Raw genomic sequence first — 12,592 nt, forward strand, 5'->3', positions numbered from 1 at the left:
TTTTCATGAGGAAACATTTTTCACCACATCAGTAAGGATTTCAAAGTGGGATTTGAAAAGAATACATGCAAAATTTCTTTTGCTCAAATTTCTCTACAAATGATGCAGCTGTATTTTAAGCCTTCTGGATTCTAAGTGCTGACAAGCCAGCAGATAAGATTTCCCTCCTTCGTATTGTTCTTTCAGCTCCACTGATTTACATGTAATTTTTTTATTGTTTGCATAAGATAGGGAAACTTACTTTGGTTGGTTCCTTGCATCTCAGAATGAGAAAAGAGACCTTTCCTCAGTTTCTCCATTGGATGACTATGATTTCTTGAAGCCTTAGCAGCAACGTTTGACCATTTTTTAAGGGCCAGTGTGGCCAAGTGTTGGAGGGCCTTTACTTCTTCTGAGTAAAGCCTCCAAATGCAATTCTGTTGTAAAGCCAGTGTTGATAACACTTTGAAAAAAGTTTTCCCTCTCTGTGCACCTGTCCTGAAAACACTAGTTAGCCTTAACCACGTAATTCATGAACTGCTTAACTTTTAGAACATTTTTCATTCACTGTAGAGGAGTCTGTTTCTGGAAAAAAAACCCCCACTCCTGTATTTTTGCAACCTCAGTAGAACTTTTTAAGTGCTTCTCCAACAGATCATGCTGTATTATAGGGTGTGAAATTTTGGTAAATTTTAATGTCCCCACGCAAAATGATATGGAAAAACTAGACCTGACTGTCAGTGAAATAGATGGAGAAAAATATTGTTGACTTAGTTACATCTTAAAGTAGTAAGGATCTGATCAGATGTTTTCTTCTCTGCCATGGCTGTCTTGTTATTAAGGAATAATGCATGCTTCCAGTTACCACACAATGAAGATGAGTTTGAAAAGCTGTTTTTTCTGCACCCGAAGTTACTTAGTTTCCTTTCATTCTAGTTAGACTTCTGCGTGCTCTGTTCTTACAAAAATATTAGGAGGCTGTGGACTCAGGTGCTGCATTTGTTGTAATAAAAAAAAAGAAAACTAATGCATCTTAACTTACAAAAAGATTGGAGTTTAAATGTCGTCGGAATAATTCTTTTTTTTGCCTTCAGGAACAACAACACTTCTACTACGTGAGAGGTATAAAACTGATGGGCCCTTAACTATATACCTTTGCTTGTTTTTAAGAGCCTGGGTTTTGAAAATGATGTGGAAGAGGGCTGCTGTCACTTAGCAACCCTCTCTGGTTCAGGAACAAAATGTTTTGCTGTTTGAATCTGTGTAGTGCTGCTGCAAAACATTCCTCACTGGGTAGGAGCAGGGGCTGCTCTGTTATGTAGAGGCTTGGTGCAATCAAATTTAAGTGTTCCTGATGCTGCATTTGTGAGCTGTATTCATGCTGGTATTTGTGACCATTAACATTTCTGTTGTCTACCTCATTGTTTGTCTGTTGTGACCATTAGCCAAGTAAACATTTCCAAATTACTTCAATAAAGCAGAATTATGTTTCACATTAGTGGAACAAAATAATTTCTGCCTTAAGTGATTTGTGATACTGCACTGTTCCATATTATACCATCAGTCATGTGCAAACCTTCTGAGAGGTTACATTAGCATCCCTAGAGGAAAAGAAGTCACATGCTTCCATGTCTGAAGATTTCCTGACTTACTGCTTTTAAATGATGATGGTATTTGGTAATGTAGCTCTTAATGAATGATGGCATGATGAGTGTAATTAGAACACATCCTTCTTTTTTAAACACACTGTTTTTTGCTGGGATTAAAAATACCATCAAGTAATCATACTTCTTGAATGCAAAATGAAATTCACTGTTCCTCAAAAACCTGCTTACTAAGTCAGGAAATTTCCAGAAGGCAGGCTGGGTCCCTCTTTCCAGCATGAAGTTGGGAATGACTGAAGTGGTTCTACATGGCTTTAGTTGAATATGACTTTCAATATAGATGTACAAGTCAGTGAGTCTTTTTATTGCTAGTCTGTGACAAGCAAAGAAAGAATTGTGTTCACAGTCATGAAGAAACATCTTGAAAACAAGTTATTTCAATAGGAAATTGCAAAAGCATTACCTGCACTGAAAAGATGTAACCAGCAGTACAAGAAAGGAGGTTACTGCCTCTGTTTTTGCAATGAAACAAAAGGCAAAATTACAAACTACATGAAATTACTAAGAGTAGTTGTGACTATAGGAGGAATGAAGGTCAGAGTCACCAGAAAGGCCCCTTGTTTTAAAAGTCACTTACTTCTCTGTGAAAATTACCTCCTGCTTCTCTGGTCCTATGCTTATTGCTGTCAGGTTCAAGTTGTGCTTCTGTAGATTTTGTGATGTGGATACAGAACTAAAGACAGGAACACTTATTCTGTACTTTCTTACAGGATACATGTTTAGCCTTGGGCTACAAGTGGTTGGGTGCTTCCCAACCATGAATTTTTGAAGCACACCTTGTTCTCTGATACGATCCTAGAATCTCTCATGTTGACAGGAATGTTTGATGCTTGTGTTCATTTAGTTGCATTATAAACTGGTAGAACATCTCAGTCACTCAGGCCTGGGGATTTGAGATGCCCTGAGCTTTTACAGGAATCCCAATTGTGATGTATTTGCATTACTTCCTGTGAACCAACACAGTGGCTGGAAGCTGAACTCTGATTTAGGTTCAGGGCAAAGCAGCAGAGTCCCACATCTGTCTTGGCTATCCAGCCAATGCATTCCATATAGGAAGATCCTACCAGAAATATTCTGGGGTTTAAAAAGGTTACTGTTGAAAATCTAAAAACTAGAATTGAAACAGTACTGCTTTTTCTTAAGTATACGGGATCATTGCTGACTTTTAGAAATTAGTCTGGTGATTTCTAAAAGGATGTCTGTGTCTGAATTTGCATTCCTGTTTTGCTTTCAGTATGCCCATCCTAATTAATCATGAGAGAACACAAATTGCATTAATTTTGATGTATCATAATAGGTGTTTTGTATGGTTGTAGATGGTGGGATGGCTGGAATGTGTCAAGTTCTGTGGAAAACTTTTCATTGACTGCAGAGGGATTTGAATTACACCCTAATCCAGCAAGCACTTTGATGCTGACTTTAGCTCACTATTTAGGTTCACTGAAATAATTGGACCTTTTCCAGGTGGCAAAGTTAAGCATGTACAGCATATATAGACTTTGGAGTATAAAAAAATCTGGTTTTCTCCTCCTTTCAGTTTTCCTCCCTGCACACATATATGCACATAGACATTTTTTTTTTTTCTCTAAATATGAAAAATCTAATTTTTGCTAATTATATGGATTTCTCAGTGAAGAAGATGCATTTAACATAGAGAATGCTAATTTATGCATAACTAGTAGATCAATAAGATCTCAGCAGAAAATAGCACAAGGTTTAATGTTAAGAGCAATATATGATTTGGTTGGTGACTTTAGCCTTCAGTTCCTTCCCTACAGTCCTGTCTTAAGGCTGCTGTGCATTTGGAAGTGCATTGACTGTGGTCATATTCACATTTCAAAGCCTACCTGTGACTTTGTGCAATGGAAACAACACTGCACTGAATTTTTTATTACCTTGTGGAATGTCTTTTCATTCCTCATCCATGATGACTTTAACTCATTTGAAAGTGCATTTCAATGCAGTTCAGCTTGAAGGGAGATTACATGAAGAATGCATTTTGCCTTCCAATTATTAGCTGTAAACACAACTTTTTATTTTTTGTCTGTGGCAGTAATAACCATTGTAGTAATATGCTCAGCTATCTTGAAATTTTTGGTTACTGGGAAAGTATTATATGGGATTTGTTTTACTGTTATTTTTAGTATTATTTTTCAGGCCATTTATCTTGTCTGGTCAAGTTAAATTAGTTGAAATTTAAATGTTATTTCACCCCTGTTAGCAACGACCGAGTTTCTGGGTATGGTTCAATAATTCTGTATTTATCTTCTCTGTTACTCAGTTTTAACTCTTAAAAAATTTGCATCCACATCTATTTTAGGCAGATAAGGTCTCATGAGTCTATCTGGTGTGACATCTTAGAAAGTTACTACCCCTCTAATGTCCATTGTCCTTGTGTGCCAAAGACTGCTTCCACTGCAGTGAAACCAGCAGAAGCAGATGCATTAGGATAAATATGCTTACACCATGGTGTAAAGTCTACTCAACTTCTTCTGCTGTCCAAATGAGCCCTCATACTAAAGTCAGGTAAGATAAGGGCAGAGAGTCTCTTCTGATTGTACCCACCATCACACAGTAACAAAAAGCTGGAAATAATAATACCTTGGATTAGTTCTACAGTTACCTGGCAGAGCCTGTGTTTACTTTGTTTCTTTTCTTACCCTATCTTCAGTTGGTATTTGCAATGTCATAGCAAGGAGGTGTCATTAAGCAAAACCAAAACAACTTACTTGTAGCCAGCAGTTTGTGCCACCTTCCCTTATTTGTGAATCCAGAAATCTCAGAATCCAGAGCTGCTGATTTCCTTAGCAGACTGAAAACAAATCAGTAGGTCACACATGTAAGACTGGCAGGTAACTTCTGAGAATTTATGGATCTACAGTTTCTTTGCTCTCTTTACGTGTTAGAGGTCACCAAAGTTGGCTCAAGATTGATTTGGATGGTGCTTCAGTTGAAGGTGACTGTAAAGATTTGGCTTGTTTAATTTTTATTTTAGTGATAATGAGACCAGTTTGATGTTACCAGATGAAAGCGAGTCAGGAAGGCTTGAAAAAAAAGAGTGTACAGAGGGTACAGTACTTCAGAATTTTTTATGGAGCCATTACTTATCTGGTAATGTATCCATGTAATATTTTTAGTAATTTGTCATTCTATTACAGTGCAATAACTTGTTCATTTTGAAACTCTGTCTTTCTGGTATTGCGCACTGACATAACAAAGTTTTCTTATGTTGCTACTTGGGTATCAAAGCAAAAACAAGATGTTTCATCAAGAGGCTTCAATCAGTTGCTGGTATGACATTGCTTAAATAGCTTTTATTAATAAGTTGAAGGTGATGAGAATTCTTTTGGAATGTTAGTATTAGCGAGGGAACTAGTTGGGTTTTTTTTAACTCATGGGTCTATAGCAGATGGGTGCCTGCATAAAGCTGCTAATGACAGTAAAATTCCAAACACTTCTGGTTAAGATATAATTTATTGCTCTAAGCTTACTTTTTTTTAGATTTAGAGTCTGATGAGGCTGTGTGGGCAGCAGGCACCCTGTCACTCCTGTGGGATTTTTTTTCTCTTTACTTTCATTCAGACTTTGGGACAAGTACATGCCATCTCTGCAGCAGGGGCATTGGTTTACTGAACAGTCAGGTGAATTGTCAAAGCTGAAACTGGAAGACAAGTGACAAAAAAGTGTTCCAGGTTGTCATGAAGTGAAGTTTCTAGCAGCTTTATCTGTAGTGAGTTTCTGCTCACTCTTCTTCAATATGGGACAAGATCTTGTTTCTCCTGTCTGCTGGTCTGACCCTGTGCAGGAAGAAAAAGCTGAATATCAAACAGATGCTTAACCATGCTAGCTACAGATGGGCCTCTGGGAAGGGGAATAATGTTATGGAAGTGACCAGTAGGTCTGACTCATCTACTTTTGCTGTTTTTCTGTTGGTGGAAAAAGGCTGCACAACAGGACTGGTTGTCATGGTGTGGCCAAGTTCATAGGTAAAATTGCTCCTGTGGAATAGTTAGTGGGCTAATGATGTATGATATTTTATATCATTGCAAGAGGATTTTGTACATACTAAATGCTAGAACATCAGAGAACTTGGAATAGTTGGAACAAAATAGCTGTTGCTATATTAATTAAATCTAACTCATTCCAGTTTAGGGTTGTTTTGTGGTTTTTTTGAGTATGGTCAAGGGGATTAAACGGATGTAAAACATATTTAAATATCACCAAAACATTTTTATTTTAGTGCATTTTGGTAATAACAGTGCACTATGGGAAGTTAGTAAAAGAGAATCGTTTTCTGTCCATGTTACACAACTCTCAAGTTAGCACACTTACTCCCCTGTAATGGTGTAATTGTGATTTTGATGTCTGTCATGTTTCAGAATTGCATGGAGTGTTCTGATTAAGAATTCCTCATAATGCTGTTGCTTTTCCTTTCACCAGAGGCCAGCAGAAACTGTAGATGAAGAAGAAAATGCAGAAGAGGAAAATGACAGGGAAGAGGATGCATATAGAAGAGAGGAAGAATATCCAGAAATGAATGGAGAAGAAAGTGGGGAAACTGTTAAAAAAAGAAGTGAAGTAGAAAAAAACAAGAAGAAATTATATGAGAATTATGAAGCTGAAGCAGAAGAAACAGAGAATGTTGACCAAGCAGAGGAAGAAGCTTGTAACCATTTAAATGGTAAGAAAAATAAAGAAAATGTTGGGGGAATGGAGCCCTTGAACTACCAAGGTGATCTTCAGCCTGAAGAAGTAAAAGAAGAGAATTTTGACAGTCAGAACCAGGTGAGTGTTTATTCTTCTAGCCTGATGTTTTTAAGTTCTTGTTCCTCATTCATTTCAGCCTCAGGCTTTTCAGCTCACCTCTAAGTATCTCCTGGTAAGGTCCGGAGAGCATTTTTGTAAGAACTTCACTTTGTGGTAAATGCTGTTTTCCATCTGTATAGATCAGTTACATCAATAATTATATGCCCTCCAACTGAGAAAGCAGATTTTTCTTGCTATTTGTTGAATCTGAGTACGCTGAATTTTGAAAAAAAAAACCAAACCTAAAAACCCCTTGCAATTTCAGAAAAGCATAAGCATTATATATCCACACTACATTATCCTTTATGACAGAGCAAAAGGGTGTGTGCAAAACCTCAGTGCCACATTATTTCATTGATTTTCACAGAGCTGCATTTCATGAAGAGCACTTGCTGTGCTATGTCAGTCACATCTCCTTTTCTTAGAACCTGAACAAGATGGTGGAGATGAACAAGATCCACAAAGCAAAGGGCTTCTGTTGTTTTAAAACCAGATGTCTCATTAATTTCAGAGACATGGTAATATGTTACTGGCTTAGATGGAGTCATGCAGCCAAGAGAAATAAATTGGACTACCCTTGATGGTCAGATCAGTGGCAGAAATGTGGGAAATTAAATGTTTTGTTTGATGAAGAGAATCCAAAACTAGGAAGAATGGGATTACTGAGCATCAGAAGCAGAACTTGATGTATAATCTTTGCCAATAGGCTGCTGGAAAACAGACTGTTCCTCTGCTTCTTGTGACACTGGGAATGGTTTCTTGCACCTTGCAAGTGGGCTTTCTTCTGCTTCCCTGTGATACAGAAGAATATTTTTCAATTAGGAGAGCTGAGTAACATGATATTTTCATTTTCTCAGGCACTGAATTTCTTCTGTGCTTGATATATTGATTTTTTTTTGTTTATTTTTAGAAAAGCTGAAGTTATTTATGGAAGTGGAGAAAGTGAGTAAGCATTCACTTTAAATGGATGTGGTAACTGGATGTTTGATGAAAGAACTGGTGGTGGTGGGGAACCTCTAATTTGAGTACTTTCTCTTTTGGAAGGTATATAAGTATAAGGTATATAAAAATGTTAACGTGATCACTTTCAGAAAACATTTTTTCAAGTTAAAAATACCTTGTGGAAATTTTAGTGTGAAGTGCTAACACTGTATTGAAAAAAATTGAAATCTTTGTTACCCAATGAAGTTAACAGTACCTGTCCTTTTTCTTTAGGTTGATTCCCATCTTGAAAAAACCTCCACAAATCCAAGGGTGACAATCACCAGTCCACAAGAAAGTGAAAAAAATTACCAGAGCAATGACTATGCTGCAGTTGCATAGACAGAAAAAATATGAGGAGAAAAATTAGATATTATAGCACTTCAAATGTAAAGCATGTTATTTTTTGTAACTGATAATTTATAATGGGAGGATAGGTTAAGTACCCATGTATTGAGTCTAGAGATCATAATGCCATATTGTAGAAAACATATGCCATATGTAGAAAAAAAAACATTAGTAGTTACTAAAAATACATTGAATTATTTTTAAAAGCTGAGATTTTCCAGTAGAATTTGAGGGGAGGGAAATACAAGAATACTGTATAGTAGCATTAGTGAAACAAATGAACTATTTTGTCATATAAAATGGTTAGAATACCCATTAGAATATTCATTAGAATAAGTACAAAAGTTACACAGTTCCAGAAAAAGGAAAAAGAGAATAAATTTTGACTTTTTAATGAGGACATATGTAGTTTTTCCATTAAAATTCCGCATGATATAAAATGATTTCTAGGCATGACATTAAGATATAATTAGAATATGTTCCTCACTTAATGGACCTATGCCCACAAACAATGGTGTACTGTAATGAGTTGTCAGTACTAATGTTATTAAAGAGTAGATTTTTAAATATTAATTAGAATTGTTAGGTTTTACAATCATAAATAGCACCTATTTAACATAATATTAATGTATGTAGAAAGCCTACAATAGTGCAGTTTGTTCCCATTTACAGCAAGAAGTTTTGTTGATTGCCCTGCACCAATTCTGTAAACAATGGTTTGTTACTGTAGTGGGTAAAAAAGTAAAGGAAGAGTATATAAACAAAGTAGTTTCAAAAGCTGAGTTTGGATGGATTTGTAACTCAGCCCATGAGAAAAGTGATTCATTAATAAAAAAAAAAAGAAAAAGAATAGGCCTGGATTCAGACTGAAATTGCCATGAAACCATTGCTGTCAATGGGGCTATTTTAATATGAAACATGTTAGGATGAACCTGCCAGTTTTCTGTAAAAGTCAGCAACAATTGCTGCATTTATGAATCCTTTATGTAGCCTTAATGGTTGGAAATGTATCATCACCTTTTTGAGCAAGTTGGATCCTGATGGGCTGTGGCTTAATTTGCATTATTAAAAAAGCATTGATCCACAACATTAATTCTTCTAGTTACAGCAGTCCCATTGCTCACATTGTTTCTCTGTTAGTAATGGGATTAATATGTACTTCACAGGAATACAGCTCTGAGCATAATTCATTAATTATACAGAAGAAGTAGTGGGTTCCCTTGTCATTAATGTTGGTAAGTTATTACTATGAGAATCAAAATGTTGGGGGGTTTTAATTTCATGCCATTGAGACAAAAAATATGTTCATGACCAAACTGAATTTGAAGCACTGTTTGAGGAATGTGAAGAACCATTTGTCCTGACTGAAACTCATTTAAACAGCTTCACTTTTTCTGCTAACTACTGTGTATAATTTTCCAATTGAATAGAAATATTTAGAGATCCTTCCACCTGTTTCTTAATATTGGCAATATAAGCCTAGAAACCATTATGTTAAAATCCATAGGAACAGGGTTAGAACAGAGTATCTCTGAATTGTCTGAGATTCATGTGTCCTTTGACAAAGATCTGAAGAAATATTGCATTTGTGGTAAGTTCAAAATAAGGTCCTGAGCCAAGCTCTTAAGCATGTGTGTATGCTACTTCTATTTGTCACAATGTGCTCAAATATCTTTGATTTCTCTGGGATTTAGGAAGACATTTAAAGTAAAGCAGAAGTAAAAAACCACCAATGCTCCCCTGCTCCCAAGAACAAAATGAATGCAACAACTCTACATGCCAGTGAGGCAAAATGACAGGCAGAAATCCTCTAGGTACCTTTAGAGTTAATCCTGCCCTGGAATTATATATGCAGTAGCATTAAAAGCCCTCAAATAATACTTAACCAACCAGAGAAAGCAGCTCTGGCTCCTCAGGGAGCTTAGGGCAATTTACCTGCTGAACCTTCTGTGCAAAGCTGACCAAGAAGTTGGCTGATGCTGCCTCTCTGCTGACTTAGAGCTGAATTGCTCCTCTGCTTACTGGTTAAGGTGCTCTTAGATGTGCTGCTGAATCCAGACAAGTAACAGTAATCCTCTTTTGACATAACTGTGAATGGGCTCTTTGCTAAATGTTAATGGTGTACCAAATTCAGGACTCTACTCGTTGTCCTCTTATTTCAGACTATGACTTGAGCAACCTCTGAGCTGTTCTTCATCCTCAAAAGTGTGAATTTAAATTTACATACGTATCTGATATGTATGCAAAAATATCTGATGGAGATACTTAATCAGGAGAATGTACGTATAAAAATATTGTATTGAGAAAAAGATATATAAAAGAAATTGAGGTTTTTATAAATAAAACCCAAAACACTTTGCTTTTTATTTATAGCTCCTGTCTGACAACAGTTGCTGTCATTTCTTCCATTTTCCCTGAATGTTTGGTGTCGTCCTTGCTTAAAAGTTTTACAGATGTCAAAAAGAGTAATTAAAAAGCTTTAACTAAATTCTAGGGAATTTAATATGATAATCTTCTTTCATTCATCCCTATGAATTAAATCCCTATGAGTGTTATTCAGCCTTTAAAACATTTTCCCTTCTATCTTCTTCCAAAAAAGACACAATATCTTTCTTCAGAATAGATTATCAGACTTTTTGGAAATACAATTACAACTATTTTATCATTCGCTTTGCAACACTGACAACATGAATTTCTTATCAGGTTCTTTTATAGAGAGAAAGTAGTTTATGCATAGTAATTCTGATGTTAAAGTAGAACTCAAACAAGAAGCATACAGATGGTCTTCCTAAATAGTGTTTCTGTCTGTATTTGCCATGTGTGATGGCTTAAGTAAGTTTTATAAGTTAAATACATAATTTTGTTAAGCTTATCTAATGTTACTCTATTAAGTTTGTATGCAACAATTCTGAGGTTTTTTAAGACTTGTTTTCCTACTTTGGTTCTGTTTTTTAAAACAATTTGCTATTAAAGAGAGCTAGCATACAGATATTCCTGTGTTTTGTCTTATATCAAGGCCTGTTCTATATCAAGTATGGCTTTGGGAGACTGATCTTAAAAACCTAACGATTTTGCAGCTGATGGAGGATGATTTGCAGATTTCCCTGTTCAGTGCTTGCAGGTGTGTAAAGAAGTAGCAGGCAGCCCTTCAAACCACTGTGCTTTACATACTTGGCCTCGGTGGTTATACTCGCCCTGGTCCTCTAGGTGGTAACTGGAGGAAACGTGCTCTTCAGAGGATCAGACAAAATACTCAAGCTGAGTCACCCTTAATGGAAGAGACACATTAAGAGACAGATTGCGCTGCTGAGGCCACACCTCGAGTCCTGTGTCCAGTTCTGGGCCCCTCAGTTCAGGAAGGATATCAAGGTCCTGGAGCAGGTCCAAAGGAGGGCAACCAGGCTGGTGAAGGGACTCCAGCACAGATCCTATGAGGAGAGGCTGAGGGAGCTGGGGCTGTTCAGCCTGGAGAAGAGGAGGCTCAGAGGAGACCTCATCACTCTCTACAACTCCCTGAAAGGAGGGTGTAGCCAGGGGGGGTTGGTCTCTTTTCCCAGATGACTTTCAACAAGACAAGAGGGCACGGTCTTAAGTTGTGCCAGGGGAAGTTTAGGTTAGATATGAGAAAGAATTTCTTTACAGAGAGGGTGATCAGACATTGGAATGGATGCCCAGTGAAGTAGTGCCCAGTGAAGTAGTGGATTCACTGCCCAGTGAAGTAGTGGATTCTCCATCCCTGGAGATATTTAAAAAGAGACTGGATGTGGCACTCAGTGCCATGGTCTGGTAACTGCAGTGGTAGTGGATCAAGGGTTGGACTTGATGATCTCTGAGGTCCCTTCCAACCCAGCCAATTCTATGATTCTATGAAGAATTAGCCTAAAATTGGATGATGTGAAAGGGTAATGTCCAGGAGGGCTTCCAAGTCCTTTCCTTTTCTCTCCTACTTTTTGAAAGAAGCTGACCTAAGATGGAAGATGAAACCTTAGCTGGCAAAAGGTAAGAATAAAACTTAAGTATAAATGATACAATATCAAAGCACTGTTGATGGTGTAACAAATTCCAGTGGTGCTGGATGAATGGGGGGGCCATGTCCAAAACATCATCCCCTTTTCAGCACATTCAGATTTCCTCCTGTTTGTTCAGGGAGGAAGAAAATGAAGGGGTCATTTTGAAGCTGCCCTTGCCACAAAGTACTCTCGCCACTTTTTTTTTTAACAAGTGTGAAGAAAGGTGTAGCTTGCAAAGCTAGTGTGTAAATCAAATCCTTTACTGTAAAGAGGAAGGAAAGAGGGGGGGAAAAAAAAGCACATCTATAAACAGCGTTGTCTGCTTTTTTTCACTTGATACTTGTAGTTAGGGGTTTTCTCCTTCAGTTTGTTTCCTAAGGAACATTGGGCATGGATGCGAGGCCCCCTGAGGGGTGTGGGAAAAAGTTGGAAAGGGACTGGGAGGTAACTGGAGTGGGTCAGCTCAAATAAAGGAGAAGGTGCCAAAACACATAGGAGGGCCTTACCACCAACACTTTTACAGCCAGTGAATTGGCCTTGAGTTGCAGAAGGCTGTAGTGTTACAAGGACCATTCTCTGTCAGGCTGCATGCAGAAAGGGAGGCAGAGTCAACGTTGGTGTTACAGATCAAACTGGTGCTTGTATTGTAAACTGAGAATGGGAGTTGCTTTTGCTTCTCTGATATACTTCAAGCCTCACTGTTTGGAGTAAAATCACATTTTCCCCATAGTGGGAGACTGTGTGGGGCTGTTGAAGAAAAGGTTTTGAATAAGAAGAATCTAAGAGAAATGGCATTTTTTAAGA

General features: G+C 37.4%; 1 protein-coding gene across 2 annotated transcripts in view; it reads left to right on the plus strand.

Annotated features, from left to right (window-relative positions):
- Positions 1-10,769, plus strand: part of DCDC2 (doublecortin domain containing 2) — a 60,995-nt gene extending 50,226 nt beyond the window's left edge. Inside the window, exons 9-11 of one of the 2 annotated variants that reach the window (XM_071736309.1) lie at positions 6,084-6,428; positions 7,360-7,391; positions 7,665-7,782. In XM_071736309.1, coding sequence (XP_071592410.1) covers positions 6,084-6,428; positions 7,360-7,368 — 354 coding nt within the window. In that variant the 3' untranslated portion in view covers positions 7,369-7,391; positions 7,665-7,782. Of the gene's footprint in view, positions 1-6,083; positions 6,429-7,359; positions 7,392-7,664 lie in introns of both variants that reach the window. The other variant, XM_071736307.1, reaches the window with a different exon arrangement.
- Positions 10,770-12,592: the final 1,823 nt, after the last annotated feature.

The sequence above is a fragment of the Heliangelus exortis genome, chromosome 2 (assembly GCF_036169615.1).
Source record: "Heliangelus exortis chromosome 2, bHelExo1.hap1, whole genome shotgun sequence".
Classification (NCBI taxonomy): domain Eukaryota; kingdom Metazoa; phylum Chordata; class Aves; order Apodiformes; family Trochilidae; genus Heliangelus; species Heliangelus exortis.